Source organism: Kogia breviceps, chromosome 1 (assembly GCF_026419965.1).
Source record: "Kogia breviceps isolate mKogBre1 chromosome 1, mKogBre1 haplotype 1, whole genome shotgun sequence".
Taxonomy (NCBI): Eukaryota; Metazoa; Chordata; class Mammalia; order Artiodactyla; family Physeteridae; genus Kogia; species Kogia breviceps.
This window is the reverse complement of record NC_081310.1, coordinates 46,826,837-46,847,172: the sequence shown is the minus strand read 5'-3', so window position 1 is coordinate 46,847,172 and position 20,336 is coordinate 46,826,837. Positions and strand designations below refer to the sequence as shown.

The 20,336-nt window shown below is 35.3% G+C and overlaps 1 protein-coding gene across 5 annotated transcripts in view; it reads right to left on the bottom strand.

Annotated features, from left to right (window-relative positions):
- COP1 (COP1 E3 ubiquitin ligase) overlaps positions 1–20,336 on the bottom strand; it is a 284,440-nt gene that overhangs the window by 225,005 nt on the left and 39,099 nt on the right. For 4 of the 5 annotated variants that reach the window (XM_059051973.2, XM_067031134.1, XM_059052006.2 and 1 more), the window contains exons 2-5: positions 19,300–19,359; positions 9,443–9,540; positions 2,937–3,013; positions 2,151–2,270 (exon numbers count right to left, since the gene is read on the bottom strand). In XM_059051973.2, coding sequence (XP_058907956.1) covers positions 2,151–2,270; positions 2,937–3,013; positions 9,443–9,540; positions 19,300–19,359 — 355 coding nt within the window. The remainder of the gene's footprint in view (positions 1–2,150; positions 2,271–2,936; positions 3,014–9,442; positions 9,541–19,299; positions 19,360–20,336) is intronic. The other variant, XM_059051981.2, reaches the window with a different exon arrangement.

Genomic DNA, 20,336 nt, shown 5'->3' with positions numbered 1-20,336 from the left:
TATAGCCACTATGGAAAATAGTATGGAGGATCCTAAAAAAATTAAAAATATAGGCTTCCCTGGTGGCTCAGTGGTTGAAAGTCCGCCTTCTGATGCAGGGGATGCAGGTTCGTGCCCCGGTCCAGGAAGATCCCACATGCCGCGTAGTGGCTGGGCCCGTGAGCCATGGCCACTGAGCCTGCGTGTCCGGAGCCTGTGCTCCACAACAGGAGAGGCCACAACAGTGAGAGGCCCGCGTAACGCAAAAAAAAAAATTAAAATTAAAATTAAAAATTAAAAATAAAACTACCATTTGATCCAACAATCCCATTTCTGGCTATATATCCAAAGGAAATTAAATTGCTATGTCAGAGAAATATCTGCACCCTCATGTTCATGCAGCATTATTTACAATTGCCAAGATATGTTAATAGCCTAAGTGTCCATCAATGCATGATTGGATAAAGATGTGGTATATATACAATGGAATACTATACAGCCATAAAAAGAAGAAAATCCAGCCACTTGTGACAACATGGATGGACTTTATGAGCAGTATAAATGAAATAAGTCAGAAAGAGAGACAAGCACTGTATGATCTCACTTACATGTGGAATCTTAAAAGAAGAAAACAAAAAAACTGAAAACACCAAGCTCACAGAAGAAGATCAGATTTGTGGTTACTAGAAGCAGGGGATAGGGGAATTGAATGAAGGTCAAAAAGCACAAACTTCCAGTTTTAAGATAAGTAAGTACTGAGAATATGACATACAACATGATGACTATAGTTAACATTACTGGAAGGTATATTTGAAAGTCGCTAAGAGTAAATCCTAAAAGTTCTCATCACAAGGAAAAAAACCTTTTCTTCTTCTTTTTTCTTGTATCTGTATGAGATGATATATGTTAACTAAATTTACTGTGGTACTCTTTCACAATATATGCATCAGGTCATTATGCTGTATACCTTAAACTTACACAGTACTATACATCAATTACATCTCAACAAAACTGAAAGAAAAAAATAAATGAAAGATAAAGTCCCCCCCAACCCCCACCAAAAACACAGGAGAAATTCCCACCACAAAAAAGACACAGCATGGGAGACTCATTTTGGTCAGCTCAACCTCACCTACTCCTTTCTCCTACTAAGAGATTCTCATTCTATTAAGTGGTATACAGATCCAAGCTATGTTAATCAGAATCTATCCACAGAATTTTTAAAAATCAAGCTACAAAGCTCTTTTTCTTCTTTGATCAAAAAACATAAATATAAATGAAGTACAGGTGACGACATTATCTGCCATGTAATAAAAATCTGAGAAAAGAAAATCAGACCTGTCCTAAGAAACAGTCATGAAAAGTAAAAAAGAAAAACTCCCAACAACATTCAAGTATCTGATTTCATTTCCATATAGTCTCCAGAGAAGTGACGGTTTCAATCTTCCCAACATTTGGTTGTTAAGCTCTTCCTTTTTATGTGTGTAAGCTACTCAGTCCCTTATTCTGCCAATTTATATCCCCTTTTTGTTTAAGCTAGGTCAGGGTGGGTATTTGCTTGTGCTAAGGTATATATTCTTTATAATAAAGCATACTCAATTCCTAACGAACACATGCAAATTCCCATTTTATATTGTTCACATTTATTTACCAGAAATAAATGCAATTTTTCATTTATTTAGATTCCATTACATGAAACAGGATATAATTTCATTCCAGTTCCCATCTTTCTAAATACCCTTAGTTAAGCCACAGACTGCTGCTACTGCCAATCGAAACCTGCTGGAAGGATTTTATGTAGATAGAAATAATCACTGTTTTCTCCTCCAAATCCCATATGTGAAGAGGGGAAGATATACTAGAAGAAAAAATAACCAATGTAATTGTTCCCTATTAAAATGAAACTGTACTTTCTCATGATCTTAATATTCAGCTTTTCTTAATACAAACTGGCCATTGCACGTAAGTTGTATTATAAGGAATTTGTTCTTTCTTTGAATTGCAAAGGGGAACCTGTTAGAAGAGGTAGCTTGAAGATGTTTCTTGTTGAATAAAACAGGATGGACTAAGTAATGCTACCCTATTATTTTTAAACATTTCTAGATCTTTTTCAATGCAACTGAAAGAGCACCATTTAAAACAAATTTTTTTAAAGCTCAGGGGCCACTTACTGCTTCCAGTTGTTTCTTCTTCTGCACTAGTAACTCCAACATGAGGTTGACATTGGCCAAATCAAGATTATCTTGGTCAGTTCCCAACAAATCCTGAAATATTTGCCACCTGTGGCCATTCTAAAAACAAAGAAAAGAAGAAACACAACAACTTCCTAAGACAATTGTTTTAGAGAGTCAAAAATAAATGTCTGCTACTTCCTAATATGCTTATTAGATAACATATCAAAAATAAACTATGACATTCCAACCTATTCCTTCCCAGCTAATGGCCCCCCAATGCCTTCTAATTATAATTTAATCACTATTTCTCCCTTAAATAAATTTAAACAACGGATATGAAAGGCATATTTAAGACATGTTAAGTCAGCATTTCTAAAGGTATAATTCTCTTCAAAATAAGTGCCTGGATTTTAATTACTTGTCTAACCATATTTTCAACTTTGTATTTGGTAAGCTCATTTGCTTCAATAATTTGGGCTAATCCTCTTAAACTGAGAGTCTTTTATTTCAAATTACCACCCACAGTTTCACCCTGCCATATAATTCTTCAAAAGTATGTATTACAAGCCAACTCTGACTCAATGTAATCCCACCAGACCTTTCAAAAGATAAGAGTAAATTTTAGACAATGCAGGTAAGAAAGTTCTTTATTGAATAGAATAATCTTAAATCTCCATTAAGAAAAATCAATAATATGCTAAGCTTTAATACCTAATTAATATTAAACCAATAAAAACAGCAAATTGAGATTTATTAAAAATAGTAATAAGAGTTGAAACATACGGTGCTACTCACTGTGTGGTCCAATTTGAACCTCTTTTCCTCAAATCTTTGCTTCTGTTTGAGAATGAGCTCATTCACTGAAAACAGAAACAAAACAAAAAGCACACATAATCTATATTTTTATTAAATGTATCATCCAATTTTCTGTTTAGATGGATTCTATTTAACTTTAAAAAGTCCCAAACCTTAAAAAATGCTAAGCAGAAAATGCTAAGTTTTTATTTTATTTCAAATTAGAAACAGTTTTGCCACAGCTACTACTACTAAAACTACTAATATTATTACCACTACTATTACTACAAGAAGAGAATTCTTCAGAATATGTACTTTCTCTTACATGTCTCAATGATGACACTATCAACACTTGGAGAAAGACAAGTCTTCACTGTATGAGATTGTCCCATGCTCTACAGGGTAACTGGCTGATTCTATGAGGTAGGCACTGAAGATTTTTATTTGTTGTTCTTTTTGTTTGGGACTTTTCTATAAATATCATGGCAAACACTGTCAGTTACATATCCATAAACCATTCTAACCTTTTTTAAAAAGAAGAATAGGATTTTTTTCCAAATGTCAGAATGCCACTGTCACATACTTTCAGAGAGGCTAGATCCCTCACTGGCCCCATGGTATGAATCTTGACTAACCTAAGCCAATCTAGTCATACACTCTTGCCAGCGATTGATGGAGGGTTAACTATGTGACCTAGTTTTGACCAACGAAGGCTATGCTGTCTTTCAGAAGAGAAGGATAGAAGAAAAACAAGTAATTTTTCTCCCTTCGTTAAGGGATGGTATCTGGAACTGCTTAAAGCCATCTTGCAATCTTGAGGGGAGCGAGCCAAAGAACCAACACATCTGCTGGAGACAGACGGCCAGAAAGATGGAAAGAACTTGATAATATCACTGAGATACCAACTTAACTAATTCTAAAAATTCTTTTTGTATAAATCAATACATTTTCCTTAACGTTCAAGCCACTTTTAATTGGATTTTGTTTTTAACACACAACTGATAAAAAAAATAAACTGATAAAGAAAAGGACAACTAGCACTAAGCTTGTTACCTTATTAGCCTTTAATATATAGACATTATCCTATGGGTTATTCTTCACATTTTAGAGGTGAGGAAGTATTAGAAAGAGCAGAAGGAAGTTACTCATGGTGACATACAATACAAGACAGAGCTGGGAAACAAACCCAACTCTCTAATACTTCCCACTATACCACAATCTACTACAAATATTTTCGAACAAATCAGAGAGGTTCCAGGGCCACACCAGGAGCAAAGTTTTAAAGATAAGTAAGACTCAACCTAAGTAAGACTTAATCCAAGACTCAAGCAACTCAGAGTAAGAAGACAAATATATGTGATGCAGCAGTTACAATATGATAATCAGTACTATCACTGGAATAGATTTGAAAAGAACAAAGGACAAGGATCAATTAAAATATTAACAAGCAGGCTTCACACAGAAGGTGACATTAGAACTGGGCCATAACAGGCACACAGAGACTTACTAAACAGGAAGAAAAGCAGAAAAGAACTCACATTAAGGGTGTGGTGGGGGGAAATTCCCTGGCAGTCCAGTGGTTAAGACTCAGCGCTTTCACTGCCATGGGCCTGGGTTCAGTCCCTGGTTGGGGAACTAAGATTCCGCGGCCAAAAAAAAATGGTGTGTGTGTGGAGGGGGTAAAGTCATAAAACAGCAGGATATAAGATGATTTAAAATCAATATAGCTGAAACACAGGATCAGAGTGATTTTGTCAATGATTAACAGGGGCTAAGAACTAAGGCTGGAACTGTAAACAGATCAGAGCCTGATTCTGAAGAGCCTGTTATCTCACAAGCAGTTACTATTATAATCCAGGGAAGATAAAGGAGAGAACTTGAAATAATGTAGTAGAAATAAAGAGGAGTATGTGAATAAGAATTTAGTGTTTCAGTTACAGAATTAGCTATTTAAATAAAAATTGTAACTTAAATAATTGTAATACTTAAATATGTACACCACATTGGATTTTACCAAGAAATCTCATATACCACTGAACATGAATATTCTATATCCATAATTATAATTAGCTGGATCCTTATAATAGCCATAGTACTAAGAACAAACAATGCCTTTCTACTGCTAAAGCTTTCATTCTAGCAATTGTCTTTTGAGAGGCAGGATAGTATAGTAAAAGCACATACTCAAGCCAGACTGCTTAGGACCAAATCCCAATTCCACCACTTACTGGCTGTATAACTTTACACAAGTTACTTGACTTCTCTGTGCTTTAGTTTCCTCGCTGGAGGAATGAGGATGACAATTACCTATGTCATAGGACTGAGAATTAAATGAGTTAACATACATAAAGCACCTGGGAAAGCACTTGGCAGTAGTAAAGACGTTATGTGAGCTGCCTACATTTTTTTAAACAAGGATTTTAAATTTTGCATGTACGTTGCCTTTTACATTAAAGAATAAGAGGGTCATTCATTAGAGAGATAAAAATATTCAATTTACAAATTTTATACACAGAGAACCCTAGAACAGAGATTGCTGGGGGGTGGGGGTGGGGGTTGGTAGCTGGAGAGAGAGATCATGCATCATGTAGGGACTGGGAGAGCTAAGCCTTGGAAAGAGAGTAGGAGAGCAACTGCAGAGGTGGGAGGAGAGACACCCCCTCACCCCACATGAGCCTTCCAGGATCAGGAGAGAAAGAGAGCTCTCAAGACCAAGGGGATAGAAAAGTGAAGAGTGAGAGTGTGCCTTTTTTGGGGAGGTGGGGGAGTAGAGGAAGAAGAAAAACGAGGGACTGTACTGTAGTGCTTAGGGCATGAAAGGAAAAATCAAAATATCTGTCTTGACAAAACAGCGCATGACTCTAACGATGAGAAAACCTAATCCTACTTGAGTGTTTGGCTTCCAATTCTTTGCTTTCATTAAAATTGAAGAAAGGAATGGACTTGTTAACTAATAGGGTATTAAAAAAATTTTTTTGACTAAGTAAGTGCTTTTATTGAAGTACATAATTCAGAAGGAGATCAAAGAACTAAGTGACGTAGCAGGAACAAAGTTCCTTCAATCCCCATCAAATCATTTATGTAAGCAAAGTTTCTCATGACTTACCCTTTCAAAAATAAAAAGGAAAAATCTTAAACTTATACAATATTATATGTCAGTTATATCTCAATTTTTTAAAAAGCTGTGATGATCCTAAATAAATAAATAAAAAGAATACAAATCAAACTGAATCCTTGTCCTAGTAATAACCATAAATGGCAATGGAACTAATTGAGAAGGACACCATCACACATTAAGCAGCCGATTTTCAATAAATTTCTATGTCTAATACTTTATAAAATTTGTAAATATTTATTTGATCAATTGCATGTCTAATAATTACAATAACAACTCAGATAAAACATTTAAGATTTTTAAAATACTTAATATAAAATTATGTTCAAAAGAAACTTCAAGGTCCATAAGTTCTATTTTCTGCTACAGAAAACTATGACAGATAAATCAATAAGAATTTCAAGCATGAAAATATATAAGAATAAAATTATGTAAGTAATATGCAATTTAAGTATAAGTTCAAAGACACAAAGAATGAAATTTCCCATTGTTGATGAAAAGCATTTATTTCTGAATCAATGATAAGTATCAAATCACTATACTATTCAGATTCTACTGGATACATTTTAAAAAGAGATAAAAGCTTATTTTTAAATAAGCATATTTACAATACTCCTAAAATTATATCCTTTACAAACACTTAAACTTATAAAGAAAAAATGTGGATGCTCATTTAAAATGTGGCATCAATGTGGGAAGAAGTACATTACTTTTCAGAATTTTTATATGGGTCACCTAAGCAAATAGGTTTGAAGACCACTGCTACAGAAAATGGGTAGCCCATCCCTCTACCCATGACTAAGGTAAACGTAAAGCATTAGAAGTGAAGGGTCCTAACCTAGCAATAAAAAAGGTGCAAGTCTACCTAGAACACTTCAGAATCATAGAACTTATACTTATTTTACCATGCTCAAGAGGAAATCTGAAATTACTTTTAAAAGGTTCAAGGTCTTTTTAATCCAACTGAGAACTACAGGCATTATACAAATCATGTAATCTCAGACTAAAGCAATGGGAATAGTTCCTTCAGTACAGAAAAGACAAATGATATTCCACTTTCAGAAACAGATCTCAGTAGCATCCTGAGTGCACGGGAACCGAAGGATTTGACCATCACTGTAGAAAGGTAAAGACTGCAAAGGGTGATGGGCAATAAAACAGAAATAGATATATCAGGATGAAATGTTATTTCTATGGCTGACATAAATAATCACATTGGAAGCTGCACTATAATTAAAAGACTTCAAATACGGGCATAAAACACACTCCAATTACCCAAAAGCTTTTCTACATATAAAGAGAAGGTTAAAAACACTTCTCTGGGGCTTCCCTGGTGGCGCAGTGGTTGAGAATCCGCCTGCCGATGCAGGAGACACGGGTTCGTGCCCCGGTCCGGGAAGATCCCACATGCCGCGGAGCAACTAAGCCCGTGAGCCATGGCCGCTGAGCCTGTGCGTCCAGAGCCTGTGCTCAGCAACGGGAGAGGCCACAGCAGTGAGAGGCCCGCATACCGCAAAAAAAAAAAAAAAAAAAAAAAAAAAAAAAAAAAAAAAAAAAAAAAAAAAAAACACTTCTCTGATGGTCCGGCAGTTAAGACTCTGCGCTCCCAATGCAAGGGGCCCAGGTTCAATCCCTGGTAAGGGAACTAGATACCACATGCCGCAACTAAGAGGCCACATGTCGCAACAAAGATCCTGTGTGCAGCAGTGAGGATCCCTCGTGCCACAGCTAAGATCTGGCACAGCCAAATAAATAAATAAATATTTAAAAAACAACAACAACAACAAAAAAAAACTGTATCATTGCCAAGATAATTTCTAGCTTAGGAAATCAGTAATTATGACTTCACTATTCCCTGAATATATATATTTGAGAATATATAAAGTATGAAATTACTTTACATCTTAGTGCTGTATTTTCATATTCCTTCCATATCAGTATAATGGTGTTTTCTCTCTCTCTCTATTTAGAAATTCACATAACAGAATTTGGACTCATTAAATTTGGTAAATATCAATACTAAAATCTTCAGACCATTGGATTCCTTTCTGTATTTAACCATTCCAAAAGAAGAAGTAATTTTCAAAAGTTATGACAACTCATAGAAAAGTGATTCTAGATGCACAAAGCAGCATCAATCCATGTTTGTGAGTTCATGGACAAAGGGTTCTGCTTTGTGGGACTTTGGTTTCCATTTCACCTAACTTAGCTCATGAAGTCCTGTCCCACAGAGTATCATACCACTCAGTGTTTCTTCTTTTCCTAAGTTCATTCTCCTAGTTTGCCACAAGACTTTATCTACCTAGAAGAACTTGGTATTCCAACAGAAAATCTTCAAAATTATTTCCTTCAGGGTTCCTTTCTGCTATGCAATCATCCGATGATTTTCCTTTATGAAAAGATATTGGATAGTACTGAAGAGTGAAAGAGAAAAAAGGATTGAAGCCAATGTAATTTTAGAGCAGAGATTTAAAAAAAGGAAAGCCATGACTGAAAAGGTTCCAATTCATGATGTATTATAAACCACCAAACAAATCAAACTGCAACCAAAGCACTGGCAAGTCAGAATCTAATACACAAGTAGACATCACATCCTTAACTCTGAGTGTGTTACTCTTTAGAATGAAAAATTATCCTTTCTGATATACACACCCAATAGTGCCCTACTTCATGCCTACCCATACTTGAAAATTAGTTTTTGGAAAATTAATCTTCATTCCCAAAAACTCAAACTAAAGATTTTCCACAATATCTTAGGCTTTTCAACATGTAGACTTTTTAGATTTTTCGTAATTGGTCTCTGACTATATACTATTCCCAATCACTTGCCATTTACCTTAAGGGTTCCCTATTTGTGTCTCTCTTCTTCAGTCACCATTCCTCCCTCAAAAGTTCCATATCCATTTCTTTCTTTCCCCAGTTTTACTTTTCAATTGCCTCCCCAGATCACAGACTCTCTTCCCCCATCTAGGAGTCCTCATATACAAGTTTTATCTCCCTTCCGCCTCTCCTTTAATCTTTTCCTCCATTGCTTCTCACTTCTGCCCCAGAAGTAGAAACAACAGGAATGCACAACATGATATAGAGACAGGTATCTGGAACTCTGGCATTCTCCTTTAGCCTCACATTCTGTCCAGCCATCAATGTAAGTATCTAAGAGTTGTACCAGTCAATTTTTTTTAATGAAACTTAAATATAATATGATATGGTACATATGGTATAGAATCAATGTCACAACCCGGGGAAGACTGGGAAAAGCACCCTGGTGAGTAGGAGAGATTGCTTACCTCTAAGCTATGTTCTCTAAATAAATTAGTGCTAACACACCCTTTTGGGAACTAAATATTTTTTAAAATTAAAAATCATTCCAAAGACTCACCCAAGAAATTAGGATACAGATGGTCAATATTATCCACAACATAGTTACACTTGGGACATCTATTATTGTCCTCCAAACTCTGATGAATACACTTGTAGCTATTAACAAGAGAAAAAATAAAATAGCTTGATTAAATCAGTGATAAATTAATAAACTAGTCACAAAATAATGCCTATTAGTTTTCTATTCCCCATTTTCAACATAAGTTATCTAGCATTTATCAAATTTATTTCAGCTTATACTTTTATATTATAAAGAAGATACATAGGGCATTTATTAGCTAATAGTATACAAAAGTTATTTTAAAATATTATTTAAAAATAAACTCAAATAACAAGCCTACTGGATATAAAATTTTAAAAGATATACTAACTTTTAAGTTTATGCAATTTAAACAGTATATAACAACACCAAGAAAAACAAATGCCTGTAATTTAGTTACGCAAACAGACTATCTGTATTCTTGGAGTGCTGATATCCTCAATACAAAAAGAGCTCATTCAAATGAAAAGAAAATAAGAGAAGAACAGAAAAATCAGCAAGACAAAAATTAGTCAATAAGCATGGGAAATCATCACTTTCATTAGGATGAAAAATTGATTTAAAATTATATATTAGTTTTTACCAATCAAAATAGAAAAATAAAGAAAAAACTGTCAAGAGTTAAGGAGTACATGTAGATATGAATAATTTCATGTACTGCTGCAGGGACTGCCACTTTCTAGAAGGCAAGTTGTATGGAAAACCTTAAGGCTGTGTATCCTCTTTGATGTAGTGATTTTACTTCTAGGAATTTATCCTATGGAAATAAGCAGATATATATATGGAGAAAGATGTTCAATTCAAAGTTACCTGTAAATAGCAAAATAAATTAGAAGCAACCAAAACACTAGGAAATTGACTATATAAATTTGTAAACATCAATCCAATGCAATGTATACAGCCAATAAAAGTCAGACTGTAATATTTAACTATATGCCATGAAAAATAATCTAATAACTATTAATAGGTACAGCTGGAGAAATATGATTATGAGAAATTTTTGCCTTCTTAGATTATATATTTCTGTAATGTTTGGTTTTTTACAATAGTATATTGTCTTATAACTAAAAACTTAGAAAATGTCATTCAACTAAACCCCAAAGAAATATCAAATCGACATTAGGAAAAAAGTCACTATATAATTATGTTACTAAATAAAAATAACCTCTAACACAGTGGATACAATTCCATTTGTTTTAAAAAATAATGTATGTGTACATTTTTTAAAATTTTAAAATTTTATTTATTAAACTATAGTTGATTTACAATAGTGTTAGTATCAGATGAACAGCTTCAGATTCTTTTCCATTATAGGTTATTACAAGGGATTGAATATAGTTCCATGTGCCATATGGCAAATCCTTGCTGTTTATATATTTTATATAGTAATGTATATCTATTAATCCCATAGTCCTAATTTATCGCTCCCCTCTGGTAATAAGTTTGTTTTCTAGGTCTGTCAGTCTTTCTGTTTTGTAAGTTAGTTGATTTGTATTTTTTTTTTTAGATTCCACATATAAGTGATATAATATTTGTCTTTCTCTGCCTGACTTACTTCATTTGTATAATAATCCCTAGGTCCATCCATGTTGCTGCAAATGGCAATATTTCACTCTTTTTAATGACTAATAATCCACTGTATATATACCACGTCTTCTTTATCCATTCATCTGTTGATGGACATTTAGGGTGCTTCCGTGCCTTGGCTATTGTAAATAGTGCTGCTATGAACATTGGGGTGTATGAACCTTTTTGAATTAACAGTTTTATCCAGATATGTGCCCAAGAGTGGGATTGCAGGGTCATATGGTAACTCTATTTTTAGTTTTTTAAGGAACCTCCAAACTGTTTTCCACAGTGACTGCACCAATTTACATTGCCACCAACAGTGTAGGAGGGTTCCTTTTTCTTAACACCCTCTCCAGCACTTATTTATTTGTAGACTTTTTGATGTTGGCCATTCTGACCAGTGTGAGGTGATACTTTACTGTAGTTCTGATTTGCATTTCTCTAATAATTAGCGATGTGGAGCAGCTTTTCAGGTGACCTGTTGGCCATCCGTATGTCTTCTTTGGAGAAATGGCTATTTAAGTTTTCTGCTCATTTTTTTTTTTTTTTTTGCGGTACGCAGGCCTCTCACTGTTGTGACCTCTCCCATTGCGGAGCACAGGCTCCGGATGCGCAGGCTCAGCGGCCATGGCTCACGGGCCCAGCCGCTCCGCAGCATGTGGGATCTTCCTGGACCGGGGCACGAATCCATGTCCCCTGCATCAGCAGGCGGACTCTCAACCACTGTGCCACCAGGGAAGCCCCTGCTCATTTTTTGAATGGTTGTTTGGTTTTTTTTTGATATTGAGTTGCAAGAGCTCTCTGTATATTTAAGAAATTAAGCCCTTGTTGGCTGCATCACTTGCAAACATTTTCTCCCAGTCTGTAGGTTGTCTTTTGTTTTGTTTATGGTTTCCTTTGCTGTGCAAAGGCATATAAGTTTGATTAGGTCCAATCTGTTTATTTTTGCTTTTATTTCTTTTGCCTTGGAAGACTGAACTAAGAAAATATTACTGCAACTTATGTCAGAGAATGTTTTGCCTATGTTCTCCTCTAGGATTTTCATGTTGTCATGTCTTATGTTTAAGTCTTTAAGCCATTTTGAGTTTATTTTTGTGTATGCTGTAAGGGAGTGTTCTAACTTCATGGATTTACATGTAGCTGTCCAGCTCTTGCCTCCTTTGTCGAAGAGTAATTGACCATGGGTGTGTGGGTGTATTTCTGAGCTCTCTATTCTGTTCCATTGATCCATATGTCTGTTTTTGTGTCAATATCACACTCTTTTGATTCCTGTAGCTTTGTAGTATTGTCTAAAGTCTGGGAGGGTTATGCTTCCAGCTTTGCTGTTTTTCCTCAGAATTGCTTTGGCAAGTCTAGGTCTTCTGTGGCTCCATATAAATTTTATGATTATTTGTTCGAGCTCTGTGACAAATATCATGGGTAATTTGATAGGGATTGCATTAAATCTGTAGATTGCTTTGGAGAGTATTGCTATTTTAACAATATTAATTTTTCCAACAGCAGAGGATATCTTTCCATTTCTTTATATCATCTTCAATTTCCTTTATCAATGTTTTATCATTCTCAGCATATAGGTCTTTCATATCCTTGGTTAGGTTTATTCCTAGGTATTTTAATTTTTTGATGTGACTTTAAATGGGATTTTTTTTTTTTTTTACTTTCTCTGATATTTCATTGTTAGTGTAAAGAAATGGAACAGATTTCTGGATATTGATCTTGTATCCTGCAGCTTGCTCAATTCATTTATTAGTTCTAATTGTTTTAGCCACAGCAACCAGACAAGAAAAAGAAATAAAAGGTATCCAGATTGGAAGGGAAGAGGTAAAACTGCCGTTGTATGCAGATGACATGATACTCTATATAGAAAATCCTAAAGATTCCATACAAAAACTGAAAGCATTTACATGTGAACATTTAAAATAAACCAAAAAAGACATTCACCATAATGTTAACAGTATGTGCCACTGGATAATATAATTATGGGAAACTTTTTCTTTGTAGCTGTCTACAAGTTTCTATAGTAAACATGTACTGCTCCTAACAATCAGGAAAATAAATTACTTCTAAGAAATTAAAAGGGTGATTTACATACAAGATGATTCCTAAAAAGACAGTACCTCTTTTATCCTGTGTCCAAAATACTATAAATTTGCTTCAGCTTCATAAACTGAAGCACATTTTTATATCTACCTACTTCCCTCCACCTTATCAAAACAAAACGCTACATCCATCAGGTTGCTCTGTTCTAGTTATCATCTATTTTCTCATCTCACATCTGTTACTTGCAAGACAAGCAAAAAGAAGGACATTATAGGGAATCAATGTAGCGGTGGTCTTTGGCACAGTACAGGGGCCCAAAGATTAAACACCTGGCATATAACAGGTACTCAAATTACATACAGAACAAATGACTTGCAGTGTTCCAGAAAGAATGTCTTCAGCTCTATAAGTACAACAAGGCTAGGAATATCATATTACCAAAAGATAGGCTCCATATCTGAGAGGAAACTTCCTACATGGACATTTCAATGAAAGAAATAACATACTAATTTTTTTTTTTCATTTTATTGCAAGGGAAAAGCATAAAGAAGATATGCAAATACAATAGATTAAGAGCTCCAACATGGGAACATTTATAGTCTGCTTAGGGGAAAAGGAAATGAATTAATATTACCAGAATACATGCCAACATGACAAGATTTAATCCTTAAAAAAAAAAAACCTGCAGGGAATTTCCTGGCAGTCCAGTGGTTAGGACTCAGTGCTTTCACTGCTGTGGCCCAGGTTCAATCCCTGGTCGGGGAACTAAGATCCCACAAGCTGTGCTGTGCAGCCAAAAAAAAAAAAAAAACTCTGCAAGTTCAAATAAAGCAAGTCATGAAGGAGAGACTATGAGAAGGTTATTAAAGACAGGAGACAGGGATTGACAGATAAGCAGAAGAAGGACATTTGGGGTTTTAGCAAATGGCTTTTGAAAAGAAATCATAGTCCGAAAATGAGCAAATAAAATGACAAGAAAAACAAGCTAAATTGTTAAGTCAGAGAAAGAGTTTGTCAATATATAAGAAATTATTCCTGAATCCAATAGAACATTCTCCTCTCCCTTCTTCAGCATCCTAATCATATCCCTTGTCAGTAAGCTTACTACCATACCATCCTCTCCTAGAAGAAAAAAATAGTCTAGGACACAACCAGAAGGAACTGTCCTCAGAAACAGAAGCTCAAATGACTTTTCTGCATTGTACTTGATAATATCCATCTATACTATAAAATTTAAATAAATCAAATTATACACCACTGTATAAAACTGCAGTGATAACAAGATGCATCAAGTTTATTTTATAACATCTATTGCCTCACTACCACCTTGGGTAGACCCTCTCTAGTCTGAGAAATAGTAACTGTCTTATTCTGTACTTAATCTGTGTATGTGTTTGTCAGCCCCTCTTCTATTTGCTCATTAAAAGCAGAGATTTGTTTTACTCATCTCTGTACCCTCAATATCTAGCACAATATCCTGTTAAAGAGTTAGAACTCAACAAATTCTGAATGCATGAGAAAATAGATATAACCAAAAAAGAAACATACTTCTGCTGCCTTCTGGGTCACATAAAGCACTGTGAGAAAGTCTCAATACAGTAACTCTAATTCATTCTCACTCATGTATCTCCTTGACCATCACCAGCCCAAATACAATGTTTTGGATTCCAAAAGAAGAGTATATGCCTAAACCAGTGATCGAAATAGGTGGGCAAAAAGAGATAAGAAGGATATATATTTTGGGTCTACCTGAGAAATTTTCAATAGCTACTCACACTGCAACTCTTTAAAAAATTTATTCAGTACCACAGTGTGCTAATGGTACCTATGTCCCCTGATAAGTGTAGATCTGACCACAAAGAATGAATATTCCTCCACAGATGTATACAGTTGCTCTGTTTCTTCTATTAAGTATATACCTACCTACAAAATATAATTGGTTTTTCTGTCTGTGTCAACAGGGATGAGTAGATACAGAAAACTGAGTAATTAGAAAATTCTCAAAAAAGAAGGAACCATAAAAAGAACAGGAAAAAAAAATCAGGACCAGTGGTTGTATATAAGAACCAGGCACAAAAAAGGACTAATAGTAAGGTACGAGATGACGGATTAGTCAAAAGTCCTAAAAGGCAAACTGACACCCAGGCTTGATCACAGGTATGCTGCAAGATGACAACACTGAGGGACCCTGTTAATTATAACTAGTTTGTATTGAAGCAAACAGTAAATCAGGAGCTGACATACATGAGGTCTGAGAAGCAGAGGGCAGGGGACAAGGTGGAGGCAGAAAAGGGGAAAGACAAAGAGCACACTTTATCTCTATGTCATACAGAAGCCTGATTTTTTAAATTATATCATTGAGTTTCAGTTAGATTATGGCTAATAGCAGGTTCACTGTGAAGTGGGAATGATTTAAAGTGAAAGAACTTCCCGTTATGTCTCCAATCTGTTACTAGGAAAGACTTATCATTTTTAAGTGGGACAAGGAATAAACAGTTGATGTGGCCCAATTTGATTTAGTGTTAATAATCTGGATGGAGCCTTGAAGTGGTATACTGCTTGGCTCCAGGTAACCACAGGGCTCAACTTAGCAAACAGTTGATACACAGGCTACTGTTAATGACTGAAGTTCCACAGGCCTCTCATGTCTCATGGTAAATAATTAAGAGCTTTTGCTTTCAACAAAAGAACAAAATGTCTCACAGTTTATCAAGCCTGGCAATGGGACTGTCAGGTTCCAAGTTTATTGGGTCCTACCAATGTTATCATCCCTATCCTACCAACACCTGCTTTCTGGTAGGTGTTTTAAAACACAATCACAGGGACTTCCCTGGTGGCACAGTCGTTAAGAATCCGCCTGCCAATGCAGGGGACACGGGTTCGATCCCTGGTCCGGGAAGATCCCACATGCCGCGGAGCAACTAAGCCTGTGTGCCACAACTACTGAGCATGCGCTCTAGAGCCCGCAAGCCACAACTACTTAAGTCTACACCCTAGAGCCTGTGCTCCACAACAGGAGAAGCCACCACAAGTGAGAAGCCCACACACCACAATAAAGAGTAGCCCCCACTCGCCACAACTAGAGAAAGCCTGCGCACAGCAACGAAGACCCAATGCAGCTAAAAATAAATAAATAAAAATAAATAAATAAATATTTTAAAAAAATACACAATCACATCAGAGTGTATCAAAGTAACTTGAATTGTAACAAAGATCTAAACTTTATTTTTATTTGAAGGTAAAAAGAAGGTATTTAAGAAACCAATGAACTAAACTCACACCATGAAGATTACAGGACTCACTGAAAAGGCCAGGCCTGTCTAGTTACAAAGTCAATCAGTAATTTATTGTACTTCACAACATAGTGAAGCAAGATCATTGAACTGATTCAGCAGACTCTTAAGCTTTTTTTAATGCCACAGTGAATATGTTAGACAACAGCAGTTAGGAAAAATGGAAACCTCACTTTGCAATGTTTCATACTTCAACACCTTCAAATCTGTGAAAGAAGAGAGGTGAAAGGGTAGGAAGACAATGGGGGTTGGAGGCCAGAGAGCAGCAGCAGATGATATGTTGACTGACTTGACAAAGGTAAGTTTTAGACCCAGACCTAGATACCTGGTCCACCAACTTCAAGAACTTGCTCTTTTAGCTTTATATCAGTAGTTCTCAACTAAGGGCTACTTTGTCCTCTAAGGGATATCTGGCAATGGTTGGAGACATTTTTGGTTGTCACAACTGGGAGTAGAAGGGTTGTTTCTGGGTTACTACAGAAGCCAGGGATACTGCTAAACAACCTAAAATACCAAGGACAGTTACCCACAACAAAGAATTATCTGGTCTAATATGTCAATACTACCAAGGTTGAGAAAGCCTACCATAAATCACCCAATTTTCCAGAATAATCAAAATCCAAAGTCTCTAAGAGAAGTATATGATTTCCTATGGAATGCTAAGGTGCTGGATCAATTAAGGGACCAAAGAGAACACTACTGCTAAACAATCAGCCTGAAAAGACCAAGACAATACATGTGTCAAGACCCACACAACCAGAATTTCAGTAACAATATATAAAAAAAAATGATTCACAAATGATAATAATGTCAATGCAATATATACCAGGAAATAAAAATTATTTAAGAAGGCAAGATGTCCTTTTTAAAAAAGCAACAAAAAGATTCTGAAAGAGTACACAATCACTTCTTGCCAGAGATAATCTTTGAGGAAGTAGAAAAGAAAGGCTAGGGGAAGGGAAACATTTGCATTTCATATTATACCTTTCTGTACAATGAAAGTTTTTATAGCCAACAGTATACATTGGTCTTATCATTTTAATAACTTTTATTTTAATAAAGGACAAAGATAATGCAAGCTAAGAAAGCTATTTTTATTCTAAAATTTCTTTTTAAATGACTGGCAGATTGGATATACCTATCAACAAAGCACTGCACTCCAGATCAAACTAAAGGACTTACAAACTGGTGACAATACTCGTCTTCATTAATGGATATCAACCTACCAGATATCATATTCAACCTCAGTATAAAATTGTGGGTCTAACTTCAACATGAATTAGAATAATAAGGTATATTAGAACATAACAGAAATACTAAACAAAGAGGGTAAATAATTTAGGGAGATGACTGATTGCAAGTAGAATATACCACCCCCAATCAAATAAATAGGTAAATAAACTAAAGGAATTAAACATACACAAATTACATACCCATTAGGATGACCACTATTAAAAAAATAAACAGAAAATAACAAGTGTTGGAAAGGATGTGGAAAAATTGGAACCCTTGTGCACCTTTGGTGGGAATGTAAAATGGTACTGAGGGTATGAAAAAGAGTATGGCGGTTCTACAGAAGATTAAACACAGATGTACCACATGATCCAGCAATTCTGCTTCCAGGTATATACCTGAAAGAACTGAAAGCAAGATTTCAAAAAGGTATTTACACACCAATGTTCAAAGAAACATTATTAACAATAGTTAACAGCTGAAAGCAACCCAAGTGTCCATAGAAAGAAGAATGCACAAACAAAACATGATATATATGGTCGTCCCTCAGCATCCACAGTGAACTGCTGTTAGGACCCCCGTAGATACCAAAATCCAAGGATGCTCAAGTCCCTTATATAAAATGGTGTAGTATTAGCATATAACCTACTGTACATCCTACTGTATACTTTAAGTCATCTCTAGGTTACTTATAATAACTAATACAATGTAAATGCTATGTAAATAGTTGCCGGTGGCTGCAAATTCAAGTTGTGCTTTTTGGAATTTTCTGGAATTTTTTTTCAAATACTTTGGAACCGTGGTTGGTTGAACCCACAGATACAGAGGGCCAACTGTATATGCACTGGAATGTTATTCAGCCTTAAAAAGGAAGGAAATTTTGACACATGCTACAACATGGATAAAACTTGAGCACACTCTGCTAAGTGAAATAAGCTAGTCACAAAAGACAGATACGGTTTGATTCCATTTATATGAGGTATCCAGAGTAGTCATATTCACAAAAAGTAGAATGGTGATTGACAGAGGTTGGGATAAGAAACAGCACTTGTTGTTTAATGGGTATAGTTTCAGTTTTGCAAGATAAAAACGTTCTGGAGACTGATTTGCACAACAATGTTACAATACTCAATATCACTCCACTTAAAAATGGTTAAGATGGTAAATGTTAAGATAAGCATATTTTATCACAACTGAAAATCTTTTAAATATACAGATTAGCATGACATATAACCGAAAGACAGCACTGAGCAAAGTGTTAAAGAACACAGAACTTTTTAATCCTCTAATATCCTTTTCCAATGACCTTCCAGCCTGCTTTAATGGCCCTCGCATCTACCCCCCACAAGTGAGTTAAAGGTGCTTCATGCTTCATCCTAATTACCCAGCACCCCTCAATTTCCTAAAACAGCAGTCAAAGTTGTTTAAACAATTAAGAAACCCAAAAGTTTATTATTATAGTTTCATCTATAAGCCTGATAGTAAATCTAAGTATTTCACAGAAATTACACCACCAACCACATTTGCCTTGAGCTGTCAAACCTGTAAAGGTATATTGGTCAAGGAAATATGATTTAAAATAACCAACAGAAGCTTTAAAAACATAACTTCTCACTGGCTACATTTACACACAAGTTAAAAATTGCCAAAAGACAATTTCACTAAATAAAATCATCTTACCAAAAGCTGTGGCCACACTTCGTCATGTATGCTTCCTCAATCATATCAAAGCAGATAGGGCTAAAAACAAAATAGAAAAATAATTAATACTTTTTTTAAGTAGAGTGATTACAAATTGGAAAAAGTCAGTAACAATACCAACAAAATCAAATTTCAATACATAGCTAAGTCTTCAAACTTTCTATTGATGAGATGAAATTTCTATTGAGCTGAATGAACTTTAGGGGACTGCTGCTAAAATGACAATTTGTTCAAGATGGCCCTAAGCACCATCAATTTCTAAGATGAATTAAATGAATAATTTAACTGACTCCAATACTTTAACTTGACCATAAATTTTGATAGTATAATGCAATCACGAGTGCTTAAGTTCTACCATCTTTTTGAATCATCCCTGGTACAAAACCATCTAAATGCTCTATTTCCTATCTCAAAGAAAATGAATTTCCTGAGTGATAAATTTACAGTTCCAATCTCAATAACTCTTCTAGGTAGTGAAGATGCTAATGATAACTAATACTTAACACAAACTATGCATGTCCATTAAAACAATGACATATATTAACTCATTTAATCCTTTCAACAGCATAGGTACCTATTACTAGACCCACTTTATAGACAAGGAAATTGAGACACAGAATGTTAAAAGTCACACAGCTAGGAAGTAACACAGCGAATTTTCAAACTCAGATCCATGTTCTCAACCACTATTCTATACTACTTCCAGATACCATGAGTTAAATATCAAGTCATACCAACTATGCCACACATTCTGGCCAAGGAAAGGGGGTTATCAATCTCTGAGAGGGTACGCTCTACCAGAAAAATGCAAAGCTTTCTAAAAAGCAATTTCCCTTTATCCTTCCCCCTTCCTGCCTCCAAAAACTCTGATGAAGTCTACAGAGATACAACAGCCATCTTGCGATCATGAAGACAACAACCATAAGCTAAGAAGACAGGATATGGGTTCCTTGATAACATCCTTCAGCAGTTGCATCATCCATGGATTGTCAATCTCTGGACTACATATTACATGA